The sequence below is a fragment of the Lepidochelys olivacea genome, assembly GCF_965140295.1.
Source record: "Lepidochelys olivacea isolate rLepOli2 genome assembly, chromosome: 3".
NCBI lineage: Eukaryota > Metazoa > Chordata > Testudines > Cheloniidae > Lepidochelys > Lepidochelys olivacea.
The window spans coordinates 4,382,647-4,407,450 of NC_140413.1; the positions used below are offsets into that span (position 1 = coordinate 4,382,647).

Below are 24,804 nucleotides of genomic sequence, written 5' to 3' on the forward strand. Positions count from 1 at the left end.
ATCATAGAATATCAGGGTTGGAAGGGACCCCAGAAGGTCATCTAGTCCAACCCCCTGCTCGAAGCAGGACCAATTCCCAGTTAAATCATCCCAGCCAGGGCTTTGTCAAGCCTGACCTTAAAAACCTCTAAGGAAGGAGATTCTACCACCTCCCTAGGTAACGCATTCCAGTGTTTCACCACCCTCCTAGTGAAAAAGTTTTTCCTAATATCCAATCTAAACCTCCCCCACTGCAACTTGAGACCATTACTCCTCGTTCTGTCATCTGCTACCATTGAGAACAGTTTGGAGCCATCCTCTTTGGAACCCCCTTTCAGGTAGTTGAAAGCAGCTATCAAATCCCCCCTCATTCTTCTCTTCTGCAGGCTAAACAATCCCAGCTCCCTCAGCCTCTCCTCATAAGTCATGTGTTCTAGACCCCTAATCATTTTTGTTGCCCTTCGCTGGACTCTCTCCAATTTATCCACATCCTTCTTGTAGTGTGGGGCCCAAAACTGGACACAGTACTCCAGATGAGGCCTCATCAATGTCGAATAGAGGGGAACGATCACGTCCCTCGATCTGCTCGCTATGCCCCTACTTATACATCCCAAAATGCCATTGGCCTTCTTGGCAACAAGGGCACACTGCTGACTCATATCCAGCTTCTCGTCCACTGTCACCCCTAGGTCCTTTTCCGCAGAACTGCTGCCTAGCCATTCGGTCCCTAGTCTGTAGCTGTGCATTGGGTTCTTCCGTCCTAAGTGCAGGACCCTGCACTTATCCTTATTGAACCTCATCAGATTTCTTTTGACCCAATCCTCCAATTTGTCTAGGTCCTTCTGTATCCTAACCCTCCCCTCCAGCATATCTACCACTCCTCCCAGTTTAGTATCATCCGCAAATTTGCTGAGAGTGCAATCCACACCATCCTCCAGATCATTTATGAAGATATTGAACAAAACCGGCCCCAGGACCGACCCTTGGGGTACTCCACTTGATACCGGCTGCCAACTAGACATGGAGCCATTGATCACTACCCGTTGAGCCCGACAATCTAGCCAGCTTTCTACCCACCTTATAGTGCATTCATCCAGCCCATACTTCCTTAAACCCAGATTCACAAGCTCCTGTGCCCTCAAGGGGCAGAAGCCCTGAGCCTCCGTGCCTCAAGGGGCTAAAGCCGGGGAGCCCAGAGCCCTGGTGCCCTGCAAGGAGGAAGCCTGGAGGTGCCCCCCTACTGTCAGCAGCTAAAGCCCTGAGCCTCCAGTCATGCAGGGCTAAAGCCCTGAGACCCCCGCCCGCTCCGTAGCTGAAGCCAGGAGCCCTCACTGGGTCCTGGAGTTTTCATAGCATGTTGGGAGGGGCTCAGACCCAAAAGGATGAGAACCCCTGCTGTAGGAGAAAACAAAATTAAGTGGACAATTGAGGGTTAGGGTGTTAAGATCTGGGTACCTTCCCCAGTTCTGAACATAATGGCCATATAGGGTCAGTCCAATATCCATCTAGCCCAGTCTTCTGCCAGTGGCCGGTGCCCGAAGATGTTTCAGAGGGAATGAACAGAACAGGGCAATTTCAAATGATCCACCCTCTGTCGTCCAGCCCAGCTTCTCACAGTCAGAGGCTAGGGACACCCAGAGCAGGGGGTTGCGTCTCTGACCATCTTGGCTAACAGCCATTGCTGGACCTGTCCTCCAGGAACTTCTCTAGTTCTTTTCTGAAGCCGGTTATACTTTTGGCCTTCGCAACGTCCCCTGGCAATGAGTTCCACAGGTTAACTATGCGGGGGGAGGGGGGTGTGAAGAGCTCCATGGTGACATAACAAGAAGCTAAAGCATCATCGCCTGCTAAAGGCCACAAGGGTTAATGTCACAGGGCGGAAGCTCAGAGTCAACCACGCCTCCGGGCGCCTGCTTGTGTCCAGCTGAGGCTTTGCACCGGGGAGTTTGCAGGGCGCAGGGGGGCGGAAATCCCCGGCCGCGGGAGGAGCCGGCGGGCTGCGCGGAGCGGGGCTGGGCGCGCCGGCTCCCGGGCCGGGCTGCTTTCGCTTTCGCCTGGCAGGAAATGGCCGAGAGCGGCCAAGGGGCGCGCTGCAGCCGCACGGAGGGGCAGGCGGGCGCAGGGGAGTCTCCCGGCGGCGGGGCGAGCCCCGAGCCTGGCCAGCGCGCAGGAGCCGAGCCCGGGAGCGGGCCGGAGCTCGGCTCTGCGGCGCCGGGGGGAGGCGCTGACCCCAGCCCCGCCGAGTGGAGGGGACCCGTCCTGATGGCCTGGCTCCTCTCCGTATTTGCGAAGGGCCCCGAGGCGTCCAGCCGCAGGGACCGGCCGGACGGGGAGCCGGACACCCCGATGCCCCAGGTGAGGACGCCCAGCGCGGCCCTGCCTCAGGCCCTGGTTGTGGGGCTGCGGCGGCGCTCCACCCCAGAGCTGGGTGCATTGCAGGGTGGGCTGGGAAGGCACAGTTAGGGGGCCAGCCTAGGCCAGCGGCGCTGGAAGATGCTTTGGGTGCAGCCCTGGGGCGACAGCCCGAGCAATAGCAACTGGGTGGGGGGGGGGCTGTTATTTGAGAGGTGCCGGGTATGAGCTGGGGGACAGGAATAACTCTAGAATGGGCTCCCCCCTCCCTGCCTTTCTCCCTAGTTAACTAGGACTTTAAAAAAATAGCCAAGTTTCGATACTAAGGCCCAGATCCTGGAAGATATTTAGGCTCCTCCCTTCTGTTGATTTTTGATGGAAGGGAGGAGCCTAAATGCCTTTGAGGATTTGAGCCTAATTCCCTTGACATCCAGGAATCTCAAAGCCCAGGAAGGGACCGCTGTGATGATCTGCTCTGACCCCCTCTATGGCACAGGCCACAGAACTGCCCCAGAATAATTAATTCCCAGAGCAGAGCTTTTAGGAAAACATCCAATCTTGATTTAAACATTGGCAGTGATGGAGAGTCGGCCACAACCCTTGGGAAATGGTTGCTATTACTCTTACCATTAAAAACTGATGTCTTATTTCCAGTGCGAATTTGTCTAGTTTCAATTTCCAGGCATTGGATCATGTTAGACCTTTCTCTGCTGGATTGAAGAGCCCATTAGTAAACATTTGTTCCCAATGTAGATACTTATAGACTGAGATCAAGTCACCCCATCTCACAAAAGATACATTGGAATTGGAAAGGGTACAGAAAAGGGAAGCAAAAAGGATTAAGGGTATGGAACAGCTTCCAGATGAGGAGAGATTAATAAAACTGGGACTTTTCAGCTTGGAAAAGAGACAACTAAGGGGAGATATGATAGAGATCTGTAAAATCATGACTGGTGTGAAGAAAGAAAATAAGTAATTATTTACTCCTTATTACACAAGAACTCGGGGCCACCCAATGAAATTAACAGGCAGCAGGTTGAAAACAAACAAAAGGAAGTATTTCTTCACACAACGCATAGTCAGCCTGTGGAACTCCTTGCCAAAGGATGTTGTGAAGGCCAAGACTATAACAGGGGTCAAAAAAGAACTAGATAAATGCATGGAGGGTAGGTCCATCAATGGCTATTAGGCAGGATGGGCAGGGATGGTGTCCCTAGCCTCTGTTTGCCAGAAGTTAGGAATGGGCGACAGGGGATGGATCACTTGATGATTCCCTGTTCTGTTCATTCCCTCTGAAGCACCTGGCATTGGCCACTGTTGGAAGACCGGATACTGGGCTCGATGGACCCTTGGTCTGACCCAGCGTGGCTGTTCTTATGTTTTCTTTGCTAAGCTAAATGGATTCGGCTCTTTGTGTCTGTCACTAGAAGGCAGGTTTCTAATCCTTTAATCGTTCTCATGGCTCTTCTCTGACCCCTCTCCAATTTATCAACATCCTTCTTGAATTGTGGGCACCAGCACTGGACACAGGATTCCAGCAGCGGTTGCACCAGGGCCAAATACAGAGGTCGAATAACCTCTCTGCTCCTGCTAGAGATTCCCCATTTATACATCCCAGGATCACATTACCTCTTTTCAGAGTAAGAGCCGTGTTAGTTTGGTCACAGCATCACACTGGGAGTTCATGTTGAGCCAAGTATCCACCACGAGCCCCAGATCTTTGTCAGAGTCGCTGCTTCCTAGGATAGAATTCCCCAGCCTATAACTGTGGCCTGCATTCTTTGTTTCCAAATGTATACCTTTACACTGAGCCCTATTAAACTGCATATTGTTTGCTTGCGCCTGTCCTCTTCGTTATTTACCACTCCCCCAATTTTTGGCTTAGCTGCATGTTTAGGCATGTGAATTCACTGAGGATTGCCAGGAGGGAAGGGAAGTACCATAGTCCCCTGTTATAGATGGGGAAACTGAGGCAGAAAGAAGGGCTGTCCACCAGTGGTAGAACCAGGAATCGGACCCAGGAGGCCTGACTCCCAGCCCTGTTCCTTAAGCAGTTGATACTCACAAAAGATAGAGACAGAAAAGGCACTTTAGGTCCCTCTTGCACACAGCGCCCCCCCCACTCCCCACCCCCCGTCACTGCAGCTGTGTTCCAGGGCTGTGGGTAGTTCAGATATATGCCCAGTGGGAGACTGTTCCACAGTTTGATTCACTGGTGCTGAACAGTTTGTATCGTGGGGGGGCTGAGAGCCATTGAACCAAACTGTAAACCCTGGGTATGATCGAAGCCGCTTCAAGCCAGGGGTTGTGGCAGCCCCCCAGCACCCCTAGTTCCAGAACCTGTGGGTTGATTGAGCCCTTGATTTGAAGCGATCCTCTGATGTCCCCTGAAACTCAAGTGATGGCAAAGGACAGAGAGATTGAAACCAGGCCAAAACACTGGGCATTATTGCTATTGTTCGATTGTCTCTTTGTCTTTCAGCTCGGTGCTAACAGAGCCCGGGGAGCAACTGGACCAGCACAAGAGCTCCGGAAGACAGTGGAGAGGCTGCAGGCTCAGCTGGAGGTGAGGGACTTTCTGACCATTCAGATTCACTGAGACTTTGTCAACATGATCAAATCTACACACGACGGCTCATATTAGAGACAAACTACTGTGTACCTCTCAGAGTAAGAGACACCCAGGGTAAAGCTACACGCTGTCTCTGGGGCTCGATCCTGCATCCATTTGTCACTGATCTACTGACAAGGACAAGTAATAACTAGTAAATACATCTATAGTTTATTTCTAATATGATAGAGCCTGGCACCCCAGTCCTGGTCCAGGATGGTGCTGGGTGCTGTACAAAACGGCGGTCCCTACCCCAAAGAGCTGGCGATCGAAGGACCAGGTTGCTGGGTAGAGTGAGATCCCATTTCTTTCCTCATCGCTGGCTGACGATTCCCGACGACTTGTGGGATCTCTTTCTCCTGCTTCCCTGCACTTGGGACGCTCGGCTCAGGAAGCGTTTCTGCATCTCATGCCTTGTCTGCAGCATATAGGAGTCGTACCGCATTAGCTACTCCGGGTTCGAGTGGTACAACGCCCCCTAGTGTGGACACAGTTATGCCAGGACTGAATAAAGGTGCTTATATGGGTATAGCTAGCTCTGTTCAAGAAGGGGGTTCGTAGGTTCCAAGGCCAGAAGGGACCACTGTGGTCATCTAGTCTGTCCTACCGCAGGCTGCAGGACTTCCTCGGATGAATTCCTGTTTGGACTGGAGCATTGCTTTGCGAAACACGGAGGCTCCTAGAAACGTAGGGCTGGAAAGGCCCTCGACAGATCGTCTAGTCCAGTCCTCTGCACTGAGGCAGGACTAAGTGTTGTCTGGACCAGCCCTGACGGGTGTTTGACTGACCTTGACTTAAAAATCCCAGGGACTAAGCTCTCCTGATATCTGGCACCTCTATCCCGGTTAACTGTGTCCACACTGGGGCTTTGATCAGCATGACTCAGTAAAGAATCAGCTTTCTGTCCCCCATAGTTCTACTGGTACAAAACCCGTCTGTAGGGCAGCCCTCAGCCGCTCCTTTGTCACGTTGGTTGACCCATGGCCCTCTCTGGGTTTAGACAGTACCTGCTGCCTCCCAGGCTCCATCTGCCTGAGCTCCTCACAGGGTTTGATGTATTTATCCTCACAACACCCAGCGACTGGGATGTGCTATTATCCACATTGTACAGCTGGGGAAACTGAGGCACAGAGACACCGCAGCACTGGGAGTTAGGCGCCTAAACGCTTTGGAGGATCTGGGCCTGCCTGAGTGACTTGCCCAAGGTCACGCAGCGAGTCAGGGAGAGAACCCAGGAGTCCTGGTCCCTGGTGAGACCGGGATCTTGCACCGTCTCCCTGGCTGGTGCCTGTCCCCTGTGCTGGGATGTTGAATAGCACTGAGCCCCTTCCACTCCCCGCAGGCTCTGAAAGGCTCCTCGGACCCCGAGACACTGGAATTCCTGCAGGCACTAGACGCGCCCGTCAGAATCGCCAGCCGCGTGCTTGTTGAGAACCAGAGACTACGGCGGGAGGTGGAGGAGTTGAAGGGCAGGTTGGCAGCCCCACCACCCCTGAAACCAGCCAGCCAGCCTCCAGCTTGCTGGGCATCGTCCCCCTGGACCTCCCAGACATCGCCTTCCCTGGCCACCCGGAGCACAGGTAGGCACTGGCATGCCGTGGGCAGGCATTTCGCCTGACCGGGTTAACATCGGGGAGCCTGGGTAGGGCTGGAATGGGGGTTCCTTTCCCCTGGGAGGAGCAGGGACCAGAGACCTAAAGCCAGGCAAGCCGAGGGAGCAGTGGGGCTGGGGTCGCCTCGATTGATTCGGGCAGCAGTGCTCCACCCTGATTGAACTGCGGCCCCTGAAACAGCTGAAAGACCCTCCTGCAGCCCCTCTTCCCCCCATGACCGTCTTTACCCACAATCCTATGGGATTGAGGCTGCAGGAGCTGCAGAGGAGGATTGGCACTGCTGGGTGTGGGGGGGGGTTGGCACTGCTGGGTGCGTATGGGGAGGTGGGCGGGGGGAGCTAGCGCTGCTGGGTGTGTATGGGGGGAAGGGCATATTTTGTGCTGCTGGATAAGTGGGGGAACGAGGGCCAGCAAACTCATACCAGAGCCCCAGCTTTCCCCCCTGAACCAAATTGATACTTGAGAACAGCTGGATCAATTTGGCAGGGTTAAAAGAGACAGGCTCCTCCAGCCCCCTTGAGTACCAGTCTTCTGTGGCATCAGGGATTTGCCCTTACCCATAGTAGGGTTAGGGCTTATACCCCTTTGGGTTTGCAGCCACTGGGGGCAGACTGCCCTGCACAGGAACAGAGCTGGGCCTAGCGTACAGCTGGGCACACGGCCCTGCCGCTCCATCCCGCTAGCTCTCATTGGAGCTGGCTGAGCCAAGGACCGAGGGGAGACTGGTCTCTAACCCACCCTGGTCCTTGCCAGCCTTGCCCCTGCAGGTCTGCACGAGCGGTAAGACGGCTGGCTGCGAGAGGCAGTTCTTGGACCAGGTGGCTCACCTCCTTGCGGCCCAGGGCATCTCCCTGCAGGCAGGGGAGTACGAGCTGCACTCCAGCTGCCCGCTGCTGCTTTTCTGCCCCATCTCGTCCCGCTTGGGCACAGACATCAGCAATGCCCTGGAGGGGATCTCCGGTGAGTAGCCTTTCCCCTGCATGGGCTGAGCCGTTCTCCAGCAGTCACCCCCCACTTCCCTTAAACTAGGTGACTAAGAGCAGAGCCCATTAAACAGGTGGACCCTGGTGCAGGCATTGAATGGCCAGGGACTGGCCTGGCTGGTGCACCTCAATCCCCACCCCAGCCATCGCTCCTTGACCCTGCCCTCCCCTTTGTGCTCTGCCCCCTAACTTACAGTGGCAGATTAGCCCCCGGGCCCGTGCCTGGGGGCCTCTGGAAAAAATTCACTGCTCCTGGCAGACGCCTGGAGCCCTGGCTGCCAGGGCTGGGAAAGTCCCCACACCCTGACCCGACTCTGCAGCAGCAGCTGCCAGACGGGGTTGGGGGAAGCCCCCTCCGGTGGCCACAGCTGCTGGGTGGAGGAGGCCCCCACCAGAAGCCCCAGTGCTCCAAAGCACTGGGCAGAGTCAGGGGAAGCCTCATCACCCAGACCCCCACTGTGGCCTGGGGCTGTGGTGCAGGGATGGAGATTCTCTGGTCTTGTGGCTGCAGGGGACCCTGCATGGAATGGGGGCAGGCCTGGGGAAGGGGCTGCAGGCAGAAGGGGTGGAATGAGGGTGGGGTCACAGGCGGAAGGGGTGGGGAAGGACTTCTCCCTCCTACTTGCTGCGTCCTAAGGCCCCAGGAAACCTTAATCTGCCCCTCACTCCTGTTCTCTCCTCTGCGGCCCAGCGGCGAGGAAGACGATCCTGGTGGTGCTGCATCTCCAGCCCAAGGAGCGGGCCGAGCTCTATGCCAGCAGCAAGCGGGAGGCCCAGCACCCGGGCCTCCTGCACACCGTGGACGGCTGCTTCTCCACCCATTCCGGCTTCTACCACTGCCAGGCCAACACCGCCGCCGTCGCCTCTGTGGCTGCCGCCCTCCAGCAACTGGCCATGGGTGGTCAGTAGGGGGCACCCCCCGAGGGGGCACCAGGATCTGCGAGCTGCAATGTGGAGTGCCTGTGGGGCTGGGCTAAGCCCTGGTGACTGCGCTAAGCCCTGGTGACTGCGCTGCCCTGACAAGTCCTAGTGGGGATGGCTTGGGGGACCCCCACCCCTGCCTGGGCCAGGCCAGCACTGGAGCATAGTGGACTGTTACCTGGGGGAATGCCCTTCTATGGCCTGGCACTGTTCCTACAAACCTTTGCCCCCCAACTACCCTTGGGTCAGTCCATCCCCTCCCACATCACGCTTGGCCTCAGAGCTGTGCAGATGTATTAGAGCCTGCCACGTTACACAGCTAGCCCCCTCCCTGTGCTATGGGTGTTGTCTGGGCATGCCCCCCAATTTGCTCACCCCCTCAAGCTGCCCCTAGCCCCCTGTGAACATGGATCAGTCCCTGCAGGGATCTCATGCGAGCAGTGTGATGAGACAAGCTCTGGCTCTCTTGGGTTCTGGGCTGGGGCCTGGTGAGCGTGGAAGCGCTTTGGGCTGGACTCTGGGACCAGCTGTCTCGCCGGCACTGGGCACACGTCCCTCCCAGCGCAGTCAGGGCCAGAGTGTCCACTGGCTGCAGGAGGCGACCAAGGGAGGCTCTGCGGCCCACCTAATGAGCGTTGTGCTCTGGCCAAGGTTCTCTCTTGGCCTGTTCTTGCCCATGGGCCCTTCCTGGTATTTCAAACTCCAACCTGAGCTAGCTGCCTGGGCCCCAACGGGCTGGGGGAAAGGGTGTTGTAGGGCCAGATTGGCTGCAGCTTGGGGTGGATGTGGATAGTTCTTTGATTTTCCACTTGTGGGTTGACAGCCCCTGGCTGGAGCCAGCCCCAGGGGCTGTTCATGTGGTTAAGGGTGGGGCATTTTAGAGAGCTGTCCTAACCAGCACTCTGCACATCCCCCCCTGCCCTGGCAGCAGGGCTGCTATGGCACCCATGAATATGCTACCTGAGGGCTTCTCCTTTGTGCCACAGTGGGGCTCCTAGCTTGGCCGTAGAGGCTAGGGCCCACGTCTGAGGCTGCTGCCTGCGGTTGGTGGAGCTGCACCGTTAGCTGCAGGCTTGTGCTTTTCAAATGCACAAGCCCCGTGCTGGGTTCCTGCCTGCGACCCACCTCCAGGGAGTGCTGCAGGTGGAAGGTGTGGTAGATCTGGGCTGAGAGCATGGGTCATATGGTGGAATAATGACTACACTGATCTGGACCAGTGGGTTGGAATGCCCTCTAAAGCCCACCTCACCTGCGCCCTCCTTCAGCCACTAAAGAACCACCGCATTTCCCTCACCCCCCTGCTTCTTGTGCCTTTTTGGTCGCAGAGGCCAAGCCAATAAACTACACCAAGCCAGGCAGGTTCTCCGTGTCAGATCTAAAATTTTATTTCTCGTTTTGGGTCCCTACAACCCAGCAGCAAAGTACAGTGTTTAACCTACTAGTGCAGAGCGCGAATCAGGGCTGCGTGCCAGGCCGAGGGCTCCTCCGCAGCTCTAGGGGGTCTATGCAGCATGGAGAAGGGCATTGCTGAAGGCTATGGCTTATCTCTTCCGAAGACTAGACTGAAGATCAGGGCAGACGACGGTGTCACTCACTGTTGGAAAGAAGAGATGGTGCATTGAGTTTAGCACAGCACAGGTTATGGGGTGGCGGAGTGGGGTGTAGGGTGGCAGGGGGCCAGGAGAGGGTTAAGGAAATCAGATCCTCCTCAGAGAAGAGTTGGCCTGGTGCTAAAGGCCTAGTCTGGGGCTCAGCTCCCAGTTCTGCTGCAGGCTTTGTAGCTAAGCACTGGAATAAATTGCCCAGGAATAAATTCTAGAATCTGTCATTGGGGGGTTTTAAGAGCAGGCTGGACAGACACCTGTCAGGGATGGTCTGATAAAGCTTAGTCCTGCCATGAGTGCAGGGGACTGGACCAGACCTCTCAAGGTCCCTTGATTCTATGGGCAAGTCATGGAGTCTGCCTCAGTATACCCAGCTGCAAAGCAGAGACTATTTCCTGCCTTCCCCCCCCAAATTTTGTCGGTCTTGTCTGTTTAGAGCATGAGCTCTTTAGGGCAGGGATGGTCTTCGTGGGTTTGTGCAGCACCTAACAGTGTGTTGCTAGAATACAAATCATATAACGCAGCCCAGTACAAATGAGTGATGGGGGTTTGGAGAGGTTGGACCAGGGTTCCTTTTGATGGTGACTGGTCATTTCTCTGGCCCTTTCCATCCCAAGGTCATTTATGACGCTCACGGTTGCAAACCTCTGCCCACCCACCACTGAAATGCAGCCATTTCTGGAGTGGAACACAGCAGTACTATACAACATAGGATGGGAATGAGAGAAGCAGCCGCTTATCGCGGTTGAGACTGGGGGAAGGATTTTAAGGGGAGGGGAAGTCTGACCTGGCCTGACCCTACTTAGCTTATGAGCCCTGACGAGCTAACACCCCAGAGCACTCTGGCCTAAGCAAGGCTTTTCTGCTCTCGGCTGAGCTCAGCAGCTGCTCCGGGCTGGGAGCCTACGTGCCGGGGCTGCGAACTCACATGGCATTCTGCTTGTAGTGCTTCAGAGCCTCGTCCGCTACCACCTCCATGAACTTGGGGTCGTCCCAGGGGATCTCGCCCGGCACCGTCAGGGACAGCGGATCCGAGTCGAAGAGCTGCACGGTCACCTGGGTGTCAGAAGGCCTGGGGGAATCCTTGCGGTTGGGGGTCTTGGAAAGCACCTAGGAGAGGAAGCGGGAAGGAGCCTGTTAGCACAGGCCCAGGGCTTTAGGCATCCAGCACTAGGGGACGGGGGAAAGTGGAGAGCTCCGCTGGTGCCCTTCAATCCTGTCCCTGCCAGTCCAGCCCTCAGATCCACCGGGACCCCTCACTGCTGACCCGCAGCCCCCCTGCTTCTAGTCCAGCCTGGGGCCCCTGAAGCATGGGCAGATGCCAGTGGCAGCAGCCCCGCGTGGCCCTGCCCGCAGCTGGCCCTGTACAGCTCAAAGGCTTGTGTCAGGCTGTCTGGGGAGAGAAGCACTTTTGCCCTGGAGACAGCTGCCTGATTATATGCATCCCACTCCTGACCCACTTTGCCTCTTCCCAGCTCTCTGCTATTCAGGGGAGGGGACAGGGGGCCATGGGAGCCAGCGCTTGCAGCTGAGCCGAACTCAGGAGCACCACACCCAGCTGGTCACACAGGCAGCGTGATGCAGGATCCCCGGGGTGGGGGGGATATAGCTGGGGAGGGGGCCATGGGGAATGGGCCAGTCCTGGCAGCGTAGAGCCCCTCGGAAAGGTTGGTTTCCCAACTGGCCTTGATGCCTCATTCATTTGGGCGGCACCAGCTGGTGCCAACCAGGTAGCACCCAATGCCAGGCTCCAATGGGCCACCCTGCTCCTCCATGCCCCCTAGTCCCCTGCTCTGCCCCTCAGCTGGTCCCTCCTTGCAGTCAGCTGCCTCCAGTCCAGGCTCTTTGTGGTGAAGAGGGAGGGTCACATACCCACCAGTTCTCTGGAGACCACAGGGAGTGCCCCATGGGCCAGAGGGGGGGACAGGACAGGGGAGGGAAATCTATGGTTCCCATGCTGTCCACTGATCTTAGCAGCCCATGGCACCCCCCCACCCCTTCCAAGGGCCCCCCCAAGCAGCGCAGGAAGGGCAGCGGGGACCCACCGTGGTGACCTGCAGCATGCCGTCGCCGTTCTGGGTGAGGTTGGCCAGGCGGGACACCCAGCCGAACTGCTTGTTGAGCTGGTCCAGGAGGCTGGAGGTGTTGAGCATCTCCTCCTGGAAGGTCCTCAGCAGCTCGTCATACTTGCGGGTGAAGCGCTCCGCCAGGCGCAGGGCGTCCTCAAACTGCTCCCGCAGCTGGCCCTGGGCTGGGTCCGTCTGGGAGCAGTCTTCAACCCGGGGGGGGGGGGGGGGGCGGCAGGGGAGAAGAGGGCATTACAGACACAAGAAGGGGTCAAAGACAGACTTGCCAGGATCCCTGAAAGCAGGAGGGCAGCAGGACACCTGGCTCCCTGCCTACTGCCCTGACAGTGGGTCTAAACCCTGTCGAGACCCCCGCCAAGGGATCAGTGCGGGACTCTGGCTCCATGGCTTTGTCGGCCCTTGGTTACTCCACCAGCCAAGCCAACCGACCAGCGCCGCTGACGTGTTAGGACACGATTGCATCTCCCCTAACAGCACCAGGCCCTCCAGCCCGGCTCCCCTGCTGGCTAATGCAGGGCAGGGAGGTTAACAGCACCCGAGTCCACTTGCACCCCATCACCAAACCTGGAGCCGGCCAGCTGCCACTTGGCGCTCAGAACCACCGGCTGCTCGGTTGATTGAGGCCTGGGGGGTCTGGTGCAGAAGGCCTCCCCTCCCGTTCCCCTCCATGTTACATGTGGGCTGGTGACCGAGGTCTACGGCAGCTCTGAGGAGGTGTCGATTGGTGTGACTCTGCTCCAGCTGTGCCAGTTTACACCACTGAGAACCTGGTGCTGGATCTGTGGGGGCCTAAATGCTGGTTACACATCAGTGTCTAAGATATTGGACCGGTACTGAAATCTGCAATATTCTGCACCCAACCTGCCCAATCTAGAAACACAAAATACATGGGGGGGGGGGGGAAATCGCATCTGGAGAAGAGCCCATTTATCTCACCCAAGAGGGGTGAGACGCCCCAGAGCCAGTGAAAGGTGCTAACCAGGCAGGGATGGAACTAGAGGAAGCAGGTTCTACTCCCCCTGTGGTGTGTTTATCTATGAAGCTACAGGCAGTTACCAGCCCCTGGTTATACTGGGTCTCCTTTGCTCACCTACAGACAGAATTTCCTGGCATTTTTCACACTTGTCCTTCATCTTCAGGCAGCCAGCAGAATTGCGGCGGATTTCCCGGCACACCATGCGGTTGTCGCTGGAGTTGAGAGTCTCTGAAGGGGTGTGGGAGGGAGGAGACACCACAGCGGTATAGCTTTACTTCTCAGCACGGGCAAAACCGCCTGACACTGCCAGATGCACCAGCTCTCATGCATTCATACAGCACCTTGCACTCCAATGCTCTTTACAAAGTACTAGTCATGTAGACAGTAAGGCCTTCCTGCCCCACTAAAATGCAGCTGCTTCTGGGGTGGAGTGTGGCAGCTGTTTAGAGCACAGCAACTCTGCATAGCAGCTCAGGATGGGAAACAGAGAATACTGCAGCCATTCAGAACCAGGGAAATATAGCAATTAACCAGACCCTGGAGTCTTTTCAGTAACTCCTATCCCTAAGACACCCACACAAGAATTGAAGGTTTATATAGTCTGTCCTGTTATTCCTATTAAGTCTAGCAAATGATTTATGAACTTGTGAATTACCTACTTAGGAGTGTAAATAAGCTTCAGATTGCTTTTGCCATAATTCCCTGGCTCTGACATTTATTTATTCTACAAGAGGGTTTGAAAATGCTCCGTGATTGCTTTCAAGCCAAGCCAAGAGGAGGCAATACATCACCTCCTGTCTCCTGGAGTAATTCCAGTGGTATTGTTGGCACCTTTCATCCTCAGACTATTAATACATTAGTTAATCAAGTCTTGCCCACCCGGGTAAGGGAGGTGAGGCAACCAGTACTGCCCTCTACTGGACAGAATCAGAGCTGCTCATCTGTGTGTCATAGGCCTTGTGCTGCTATGAGCCCACAGAGCGACCCCTTTAGCTCAAATGGCCAGGGCCTGTGCTGTTATCTGGAGTGGGAGGTTACAGGGTCTAGCTTTGCTGCAAACTTCCCAGTGGCCCGAGTGCAGCCTAGAGACAATCTCTGAGCCCTAGGTACCCATGGATTTGTCAGAGTCAGACCCACTCGATGGCTAGGGAACATGAGGCAGAGACATGAAGCGACTCGCCCCATGCTGGAGCGGAAGTCAGCGTTCTCCCCCGCTCACCGCCTTGTGCTCAGCTCACGGGAGCAAACCTCTGTCATGGGATCTGGGGGCGCCTCGTGCCGTTTCCCCAAGGGGCTATTTGAACTAGAAAGGCCACCCCCCTGCTCAGCAGGGAGCGGACCAGTGCCCTTCTCCTGCAGCCTGCTCATTCCATGAGAGCGGCTGCCTCGCAAAATAAACCCAGGGATCGGAGCACATGTGGGGGCGGGAGACCGCTCCCCCTCCTTTGTGAGCAGCAGATGGGACTTGGACTGCTGTTGCAGTCTGCCCTGACCATTGCTGAAAGTATAACGGGGTCACGGGGGGGGACGACTCAGTGTGGGGCTTGCTCAGGGCAGGACTGGAGCTGGGCGGAAACCAGACATTCCATGTGGTGGGAAATTCCAGGATTTCAACATTTTTTGATTTTCTTAAAAACAACCCCCCCCCTACACACACACCCCCCTTTTGCTGAACCCAAACATTTGGATGGAAAAGTTTCCCCTCTAGCTCTACCTTGGGCTCTGCCAAGGTGCCCAGCTGTGGGGCCAGCTATGCAAACCAGACCATTTGTCCCCAGAGTGGAGGCCTTCTTGGGGTGGGGACCCCACAGATTAAGGCCAGAAGGAACCACTGATCACCTACTCTGGCCTCCTGTATACACAGGCCATAGGACTGCCCTGAGTTAGTTCCTCTCTGAACTAGAATATCCAATCTTGATTTTAAGATGGCCAGTGATGGAGAACCTCCCCTGCCCCCCATCCCTAGATAAGTTGTTCCAAGGGTTAATCACACTCACTGTTTAAAACAGTGTCTTTGGCACAAGGCTAGTGCTAGATAAGGGAATCCCAATTCCTTCTGGACTCGCCCCTGGTGACTAGTGTGTGCCTGGGGGCAGGTTCTCCAGCCCTGGTCATTACCCCCCCCCCACCCCCCAGCTCTGCTGGATCTGCCCCTAGGCCCTTGAATATCCCCCACCTGTGGTGGACCCTCCCAGCAGGGGGTCCTGGCTGCCTTCGAACCACTGGCCGTCCTGCTCCATGGCCTTCTGGGCTCCCTCGAACATGCGCTGGGTCATCTCAAAGAGCGGCTCGAAGAGGCGGTGGAAGCCATGGTGCCGGAGTGGGGAGAAGAAGGGGTGTGTGTCACGGACCACCCTGGCGTTTGCGAAGGGGAAGCGGAAGCGGAAGGGGGCATGCATGGCCCTGCGGGAGCTCCCCGCGAAGGGCGAGCGGAAGAACGGGGCCATGCGGCCGTAGGCCCGCGTGCTCTCCTGGAACAGGTCGTCCACACTGTCCTCCACCATGCTGTAGCGCTCCTCCAGGTCCTCCAGCCAGCGGCCCTGCTGCTGGTCCTCCTCTAGCAGGGAGTCGATGCGCTCGCCGTTCACCCAGATGGAGATGGGGGAGGAGCGGTTCAGGAACTCCTCCAGCTACCAGAGCAAGGCAGGGACAGGACGCAGTGAGCTGGCAGGCCTCTGCAGACCCACCCGCCACCCACCCTACACAGAGCTGGGGCCCACACCGCTGCATCACAGGGAGACCTGCTCCCTACCAGCCTCAACTGGGCCAAGTCAGTGACTGCTATGGACCACAGGGAACAGGTGCTGCGGACCCACATCCATATGGAAGGTGGGGTGGACAATGGCCATCATTTAACTCCTGTTGGCTCTCCAGCGGCCGGGAGATAATCAAGGCTAGAGCCCCCCCAGTGCATTCTGTCCATCTCAGAGTTGGAGCGATTGAGGTTGTCTACCAAGAAAGCACAGGCTCACGGGTCTCCTGGTGCCAAGGAGCCCTAAAGGCGCCATCCTCAGCCACATCACCTAATTCACATGCTACTCCTCTCCCGTACAAGCCCTGCTGATCTTCCACTGTGTCCCACACCCTGGTGGAAAGAGGTCCAGGCTCTTCTACAGCATGATGCCAAGCGCTAGAGAAGGGCCTAGACTGAACAGCTCGCTCACCTGCCGGCCAACCAGGCCCGAGCCGCTCCTGCACGTCCTGGAATAGAACCTCATGCAGGTCTGCTTCAGGCAAGGCTTACATTCCTCCCACAGGGCCAGCATGGTCTCATTGCACACATCCGGCTTCTCGGTCAGCTTCTTCTCCGTTTCCTTGGCTAGTTGCATGGCTTGCTGGAAGTGAATGGGTTAAAGCCCCGACTGTGAGGGGCTGGGCAGCTAACAGGGATTCTCCCTTAGCTCAAGAGGCAGGAGCCTGGGTCTTTAGTGCAGGAGAATCATAGTTCTAGCCCCACTCTTGCCAGAAAGCTGCTGCTGACTAGCATGGGAAGCCCACCACCACCACCCAGGGAACCTCAGGGGGGCTGTGGATTCATTAGAGATTGTCCCCCAAGCTCCCAATGCAGAGAGGATAAGTGACGCAGCCACGTTCCATGCAACCATCGGACCCCCGTGGCCCGAATCGTGGTGAGATTCAGCGGCAAGCTTTGCAGGGATATTCTCCCATTGGTTTCCCTGCCTGCCACTTGCTCACCTCTTTCTTCTGCTTGGTCTCCTCCAGCGTGGTCAGGATCTCCTGGTGGTCTTTGCTGGTTTTGTCCATGAGGCTTTTCATCTGCTTCACCCCGTTGATGGCATTCTCGATCTGGGTGTCTATGTATTTGCTCCCTGCTACAGACATTTCTGAAAGGGGCGGGGGAGGGGGGGAGGGGAGACTAAGTTAATTGCCTCAGGAGAGCTACGCTAAGATGGCCTTCTGCTGAGGACACCTCTTCTAAGATGGCTGCCCAGATTTGACATAACATCTTTCCCACCCAAATATTTGCATCTCCAAAGCCTATTTGCCCCCAAAAGGGTCAAATCCAATTCAGCTGAAATTTCACACAAACTTCTTATTTGCCCAGCTCCGTTTTAACCTTGCTTAGATTTGGCTGGGACCGTGCCAGAGGGAGGTAGCCAAGAACAACTGAATTTTGGTGCCAAAGATCTAGAGTAAAGACTGATCCCACCCAGTCCCCCTGAGCCCACTCCTCTCTCAGAGCCGCAACAGCCCGCTCTCAGGTCTGCTACTCGGGTACATCGTTGTCCACAGGACCCGACCTAGCAAACCCTGAAGAGTTGATATTTGTGCGGTGTTACCTAGCAGGAAGCTATGGGAGAAATGATCTCATAATGCAAGCACCTGGCTTGGACCCAAGACACTCCTGATGCCAGGGACTTGGGGGAGAAGTTTGTTTAGATGGTCCTGACCCACACCGCCCAGATCCAGATTTCCCCAGAGCTTGGGGTCCTGGCCTCAGGGGTTTGGACCACAGATTCCTAGATTCCTAGGCCAGAAGGGACCATTGTGATCTCCTGTACAGCACAGGCCAGAGACTACCCCTCAATTCCTAGAGCAGAGCTTTAAGAAAAACATCCAGTTTTGATTTAAAAATAAAAAAAATAAATACATCATTGATGGTGAATCCACCACTGCCCTCAGTAAATTGACCAGGTTCATCCCTGATCTTTTGTTTTGGTTCCTGGGGGCTCTTGCACCCAGTTTCTGGTTCTTTCCAGCCTAATCCGAAGAGAAACTCAGCCAAACTCCTGGAGGTTTGCCACGTTTCAGATCTAAACCCACATCAGCCTAGCCCCCTCCCCTGAGCGTTCCATATAAACACTGGGGTCCCACACCCCAGTTTAACCCCCCATGCACACGCTGCTCCCCTGACTCTTACAGGCAATCAGTACAATGGTGATGGGCGCCATAGATAAATAGAGCCGCTTTTTGGGGGTCCTAAAGGCAAGCCCTAGCAGGAAAGCCCAAGTAACAGCCGTGGTCAGTGGCTGGCGGGGCACCTGTCAGCTGGAGCATGGGGCACAAATCAGAGAAACTGATCCCTGTAACAGCCTGTGACGAAGTGGGCCTGTTCTTAATGTTTCCTCCGAATATTGTGGGGGTGCCTCAGTTTCCCCTAGGCAGTTCTTAAGTATCTAGGTGGTGGGGTAAGGGTGTATGATCATTGCAGAGCCCTAGAGGGCAGGTGTGTGCAAGGGTCTGGACACAGAGAATGGCCGACATCCTCTTTCCTGGCAACTGATGGCCTGGGCCCTTCCCCCCTGCAAGGTGAGAGCTGAAGGGTTGGAGAACAAAGGAATCAGGTGACCACCTGGCCCAGGAAAGGAACAAAGCCCAGAGGAGGAGGGGCTGGAGGGAGTTTCAGTTTGGGGCTGGCTGGGACATGGAGTGAAGTGCAGACATGGTTGTCTGGCTCACTGCCCCCAAAATGGACCCAGCTGAGGGGTCCCGTTCTCTGCACCTGCAAGCTCTGTGTTAGACCATGTTCCTGTCGTCTAATAAACCTCTGTTTTACTGGCTGGCTGAGAGTCACGTCTGACTGCGAAGTTGGGGTGCAGGACCCTCTGGCTTCCCCAGGAGCCCCGGACTCTCTGGGGGAAGCGCACGGAGGGGCAGAGGATGCTGAATGCTCCGAGGTCAGACCCAGGAAGGTGGAAGCTGGGTGAGCTGTGTGTCCTGAAGACAGGCTGCTCACAGGAAGGCGACTGCCCCAGAGTCCTGCCTGGCTTCATGGGGAGCAGTTCCAGAGCATCGCCCAGGGACTCCGTGACACAGCCTGCCTGGCCCTGCACCTGAGTGGCGCTGTATGTCCTGAATTACTCCACATGTGCCGATCCCACCAGCCCCAGCCACCTGGGGAGTTTCCGCCCTGGCGCACGGAGCCTCACCAATGCCACTTACGTTGCAATTCATTGGGTGGAACCAGGGCCTGGCCTTCCTCCCGGGACAGCAGAAGCCCCAGCAGCGAGAGCAGCAGCAGCCTCATCTTCCTCACCCCCGAGCAAACTCCAAGGTCCTGTGCAGGCCTGAAAGACAGGGAGGAGAACTTGGGCAGGCTCCCCAGGCCGAGGGCCTACATATTTACCCAAACAGGAGCTCAAGCGGTCACAAGTCTGTGAACACTCATAGGATGTTACAATAACCTAGGAGGACAAATCGTGCCAGGACAAGGTACAAGGAGACAGAGCGACTGAATGAATCTAAACAAAAAGGCCAGTTGATCTGATTCAAGGACAGTGTTGCAATTATGCTCATGACAACACACAGGACCTGGAGCCAGAAATAAGTATGTCAGAGTTTAGGCCTAATTCATGGACAAAATAACGAGGGGATGGGCTATTCTGCCCAACACTCGCTTTTGGGATCCGTAGAAGAAAAAAAAATAACTGAATGGGGAAAAAGAAAAATAAAAACAGACAGGCTACTCCAGCAAGCTTCCCCATCCCAACTGGGGCCCCACCTTCCCCTGGACCTTCTTCAGCCTCCCCCTGAGAGATGTCCTGGCCAGAACAGGCCAGAGAGAGCAACCCAGATGAGATCGCCGCCTCCAGATGTGTCCCAACCACTACCTGCCATCTTTGACGCCATCTAAGAGACGGCCAAACTGGGGGCTTTTCCTTCTAAAAATGGTCTCCAGGTAAAAGGAACAAGGGATGTTGTTCAAACAAAAGCCTGACTCGATACTTTACATTTCAAATACTCCAACGGCTTTTCTAGATCTTTCATAGGTTTTACAAACCATTTGAAAAGGTAGGTTTGCCATGGTGCTAACCCCCAGCCTTGTTTAACACTGGACGGTGACTAGGGACGTTGACAGCTTTAGTCCCTGCTCTGCATCTAAATGATTAGAACAGGCTGCTCCAGCCCAGATGCCCGAGAGACAGAAACGCATTCAAGATACAGGGCTAAAAATTGTCTGGGGTTTAACAAGAGAGCCAAACTCCACCAGCCTGACCAGAGGCCTGGGAGCCAGGAAGAACTAAGCTCTAACTTCTGCTCTGACCCAGGCTCCCATCATGGCCATGTCACTTATCCCCACACTACAGTGGAAGGCAGAGAGGTTACCTCACACAGGTGTTTGGGAAGCACCATGAAATCATCAGGTCTTTCCTAAGTGCTACATATTACAGCAGCCTGTTTATCCCTCTAGCACCATAGCTATGCCCAGCACAGACCCTGGATAAGTGCTTGTATTGAAGTGACTGTTTAACCCACTGGTTCAGCATCTCCAATACTTCAAGGGCTGGTCCACACAGAGGATAAGAGCCAACTACTGCTACCAGCTTATGGAGTTACTCATTTAGATCACGGTCCATGTTTTTTGTGCTGAAGGTCCCAGGTTCTATCCTGCTAATGACCCTTTAGGGAGGGATTTTGATATCAGCAAGCTGGAAAAATAGGATCTGGATTCTGAGTGCTCAGTGGTCTGGGGCATTTGGATCCAGCTCCAACTCTATCCCAGCCACATCAGAGACTTGCTGGGGTGGATGTCTGGACCGGGGACACGGAGTAATGCTCATGGGGGGAGCAGGGCTGTTCTCGGCTCAGGGGAGATGGCTCTTTGGCCACAGGCAGAGGAGGGTCTGCACCCTAGGAGTCCCCGATTCGCATGAACCCACAGATTTCAAAGCAAGAGGATTGAATAAAGGAGGACTGAAGAGTGACTGCTCCAACCATGAGCAAGACAGGCTGTCGCTCAGAATTACGATGGCTTAGCCAGGCTTTGCCCCGAGAACCAAAACAAAAAACCACAGGAGAAAAATGAGCTATGACTCATTCTAATGACTCAACCCCCCACACCCAGGGGTATCTGCTTATTTATACAAGCACAAGGCCCTGGTGTCCCTGCTGTGACCCAAATGCCCACGAATTTCTGGCCAGGGGAGCTACTGCAGCCATGAACTCAGTCCGGGAGCAGATGCCAAAACCTGATGTCTGGGAACATCTCTATTGTGCAGCAATCGGAAGATCTTACATAAGAGCCCCCAACCGATGTTGTGAGCAGCTGGAGGACAACCAGTTCCAGCCCTGCTTGGGGGGACTCTTTCCAACAGGTTAGTGAATCACAACGCAATTGGCATGGGCTTGGGGGAGTCTGGGGCCAGGCTGCCTCAGATTTCTCGCCCGCAGTGTTCGTGAGCAGCTCCATCGAATCCTGACGGAAGCTAGAGACTATAGGAGGAGAAAAAACTAACCAGCAGAGGCCCATCTCTGCTGTCTCCCATTCGCTACAGCCGTGCGGGATGCAGGCACAGAGCAGCGCTCAGCCCTCGCTTTCGCACACCCCAAATCCAGCTGGAGGATGCGTAACAAAACACGGAGCCCCCGAGGCTGAGCAAAGCTTCCTGCACTTTCCAGCCAGGAAAGACCATGAAAGGTTTTCCTCCACCGGCGAGAGCCCAGCTCGCCTGTTTGTCAGAACCAGATGCCGGACAGGTTTGCCTTCAAGCGTAGCGCCTACAGCCGGTTACAATGGGGGCAAGTGCGTCAGACACCAGGAGAGTGGAGATCAGCAGAAATAAAGTTAATGATCAGGACCTCTGATCAGCAGATCTCAAAGATGGGCTGGTAGCACAATCCCCATGCAACAGCTGGGGAAACTGAAGTCGAGCAAGGCACAGGCCACACAGACCCTCCTGTCTCCTAGCTCCATGCTGTAGCCACTGAACGACACTGCCTCGCAGATCAGCAGGTAGCATGCACTTCACTGCATGCTCATTGCTTCCTGGGCTTCCCTTTCAGTCCTAGGCAGCGGGGGCTGCTTTGAACTAAGCCTTTGGCATAGGGGGCTTTTATAGGGGACAGGGTGGTCACTGGGGATTTTCACACCTGGAGACAGCAGGAATCAATGCAGAGTCCCGCATCAAGCGGGATTCTGCACAGGTGGCCCCATTTGCCAGCAGCACTGGGGAAGTGGGGCGGCAGCCAGACTGGGTTTAGCTCCAGCTCTGCGGTGGGGCTGGACCCAGCCCAAGCGAATGACACTGAAGTGATAAGATACTGAACGACCTTGCCAGAAACACCAGATCCCTCAGGGCCAGAGCCAGCAGGATCGATCAGAGCTGGCCCAGAGGGGGCTGAGCAGCAGGAGCTGCACGGCAACGGAGAGGGGGGTAGAGGGAAGTGTAGGAGTCCGGGGGGGGGGTGTGGGGGGGGTGAGCTGGAAAGTAGCACCTCTCACAGGGAGGGGGGACTGGACAGGAGGACAAGGAAAGAAACACAAGGCAAGCCAGGGAGATCAGAACTGGTCCAGTGCCATGGGCTCCAGGGTTATTTAGAGCTGTAGGAAGTGAAGGAACGAAGCTACTCCATTAATCCAGCCTGCACTCCCCTGTGCTGCAGATGTCCCCCAATCCTGACCCACAGCCCCCTGCTATTCCCCAGTTCCCTGAGACAGCTCCATAGATGCCCCCATCCCAATCCTGACCCCACAGCCTCCCTACTCCTCCAGGTCCGGCCTTCGCACACACAGCTCTGATGCAGCAGTCCTGAGTGAAACAGATCGACAACCCTGCTGAATTGGGGGGTTGTTTTCATCTAAAGTTGTCCAGCATCTAGTTGGAGTTAGGATAAGATTGGAGACTCATCTCGCTTGTGATGGAAGCCCGGAGCACAACCTGACTGCAGCCCTGGGCATTACCCCGGCATTCCATGGGTCCCACGTAAATCTCTTCAATGTGGTTTAGGAGGGGGAACAATATGGCCTGTGGGGCCCCCCTCCCTACAGAGCAATTGCTTCAAGGACAGTGGCGTAGCTGTACAGTGTTGTGGTTGGAGAGCATTGTGCCTTTACCTTGAACTCCCACTCCCCACCAGCGCAGGCTCCCTGAACCAGGCGCTGCTATGAAACTACTCCTGGTTTTGACGAATTCCCCCCCCAAACATCCATGCATTCCCCACCCCCACACTAGGCAGCTAGCCAGGTGCATTGTGGTTATCCTCCCCCCCACCCTGCATTGCTCAACTGGTGAGGTGCATTATGGTTATTTTCCCAATGTTTAAATACAATGAGTCAGAGCCCCAAGAGATTCTTTTTGTTTTAAAACAATCTGGAGATTAAAAACAAAAGCTGGATTTTTTTTTTTAATTGGCCTTCCGGGCCTCGAGCAGAGGTCCCATTTTCAAGCTTCTCTGCCCCTAGCAGGGCTGGAAGGTTACTTTTTAACAAGAAAGCCAGGATGTGACTTCCTGGGGTTTTGAAAGAAAACAGCAACTATCACAAGACCTTCAATAAAATAGTCCCTGGCAGCAACACTGTTGCTCACTGCATTGCACCAGGCGAATTTCTCCTTCCTTTGAAGCGTCTGGCACTGGGAACTCCTAGAGGCCAAGTTCCCAGGTTTGCCAGGCCAATGGTCTGATCACGAGAACCAACCGTGAATGCCAAGATCCACTAACTGTATCACTCTTTCACGCTCAGGGGGCCTTCTCTCTCATACATTGATTATTAGCACCCCACTTTCATGTCACCGTAAGCAAGACATGCCAGTGAAAAGCTAGAAATGGCCATGACATGGCAAATCATAGGGCCGGTAGCCCAGTATGACATGTCCAAGAGCAGCCCATTCCCACTCGAGGCCCCAGAACTGGCCAAGATGTAGGAATTCCCTCCTGACGCCAGGAGGGGAGCCTTGAAGCATGAGGATTCAGAACCATTAAAGAATTCTCCTGGGTTACATACCTGCAGGGAAGGTGGAAACACGGGGCTGCTGCTGAGAGCTGGCGGCGGGGGGGGGGGGGGGGCAGACAGTTAAATGCCCCCACCCCATTGGGCCAAGCAGTGCACAGCCCTTAGTTACACCCACCAATCGGTCAGGGAAAGCCCTTGCAAGCCCATCCCTTCTCTGAGGTGCAAAAGGGGTGTGCAGGTCCTCTCCCCAGACGGGCAGGGTGAGCTAGGGCCACTAGCCAGCCTAACCCGGCTCCCTCTTTCCCTAGAGATCGCTGCATGGATCCATCCCCCTCCCACCCACCCAGGACGGATCAGGAGCCCCCCCCCACCCGTCTCTCTGCCCTCCCCAGGGCGCGCACAGCCCCGGACGCTGGGGAAGCGGAGAGCGCCCCTTCCCCGCAGCCTCCAGCGCCAGCTTCGTGCCCTGCGGCAGCTTTGCCCAGCGGCGAGGGCCGCCCCTGCGACGCGCACACGCCTGGCCGCAGACCCTCACCCCGGCAGGGCGCACGGGCAGCTGCCGGCGGCCCGCGGAGTTTGCGCGACTAAGGCGGCGGCGGGGGTCAAACAATATCCCAGCCAGCCAGCCCCAGCCCCCCGCGAGCTCGCCCCCCGCAGCCCTGCGGGGCTCACCTCTGCGGCTCCGCGTCCTGCGCTGCGCAAGCGGGGACTGCGGCGCTGGGCACCGTATTTATAGCCCCGGCTCCCACCGCCGCCGCGCTCTGAGTCACGCCCGCAGAACGGCCTGGAAGGGGGCCCCGCCGGCCCCCGCCTCCCGCCGCGGCGGCCGCCAGTGGGCGCCCTCGCACCGCGCACGGCCGGGCTGCCGCCTCCCTGCCCAGCCGCAGGCCCGGCGGCTCCCCGGCTGAAGGGGGCCGCTGGAGCGAGGCTGCGGTGAGGGGCGCCCGGCCGCCCCGCTCTCTGGCAGGGCCGTAAATGCGCTCCTGCCTGGGTCCCCCCGGTCCAGGCTGGTGCCTTGGGCTGCTCCAGCCACTGGGTGCCCCTG

The 24,804-nt window shown here is 56.1% G+C and overlaps 2 protein-coding genes across 2 annotated transcripts; one reads left to right on the forward strand and one right to left on the reverse strand.

Moving 5' to 3' along the window:
• Positions 1 to 1,900: 1,900 nt before the first annotated feature.
• Positions 1,901 to 9,817, forward strand: LOC311518452 (uncharacterized protein). The gene is made up of 5 exons (XM_084624277.1): positions 1,901 to 2,334; positions 4,814 to 4,897; positions 6,285 to 6,522; positions 7,309 to 7,515; positions 8,230 to 9,817. The coding sequence occupies exons 1-5, from the start codon at positions 2,044 to 2,046 to the stop codon at positions 8,445 to 8,447; spliced, it is 1,038 nt and encodes a 345-aa protein (XP_084480403.1). The 5' UTR covers positions 1,901 to 2,043; the 3' UTR covers positions 8,448 to 9,817.
• Positions 9,818 to 9,819: 2 nt separating this feature from the next.
• Positions 9,820 to 24,581, reverse strand: CLU (clusterin). The gene is made up of 9 exons (XM_084624276.1): positions 24,432 to 24,581; positions 19,031 to 19,155; positions 16,823 to 16,971; positions 16,291 to 16,461; positions 15,303 to 15,756; positions 13,241 to 13,354; positions 12,109 to 12,335; positions 10,992 to 11,173; positions 9,820 to 10,053 (listed from the first exon to the last, which is right to left on the reverse strand). Exons 2-9 carry the CDS (start codon positions 19,113 to 19,115, stop codon positions 10,047 to 10,049), a joined length of 1,389 nt encoding a protein of 462 aa, XP_084480402.1. The 5' UTR covers positions 19,116 to 19,155; positions 24,432 to 24,581; the 3' UTR covers positions 9,820 to 10,046.
• Between the last annotated feature and the right edge of the window lie 223 nt (positions 24,582 to 24,804).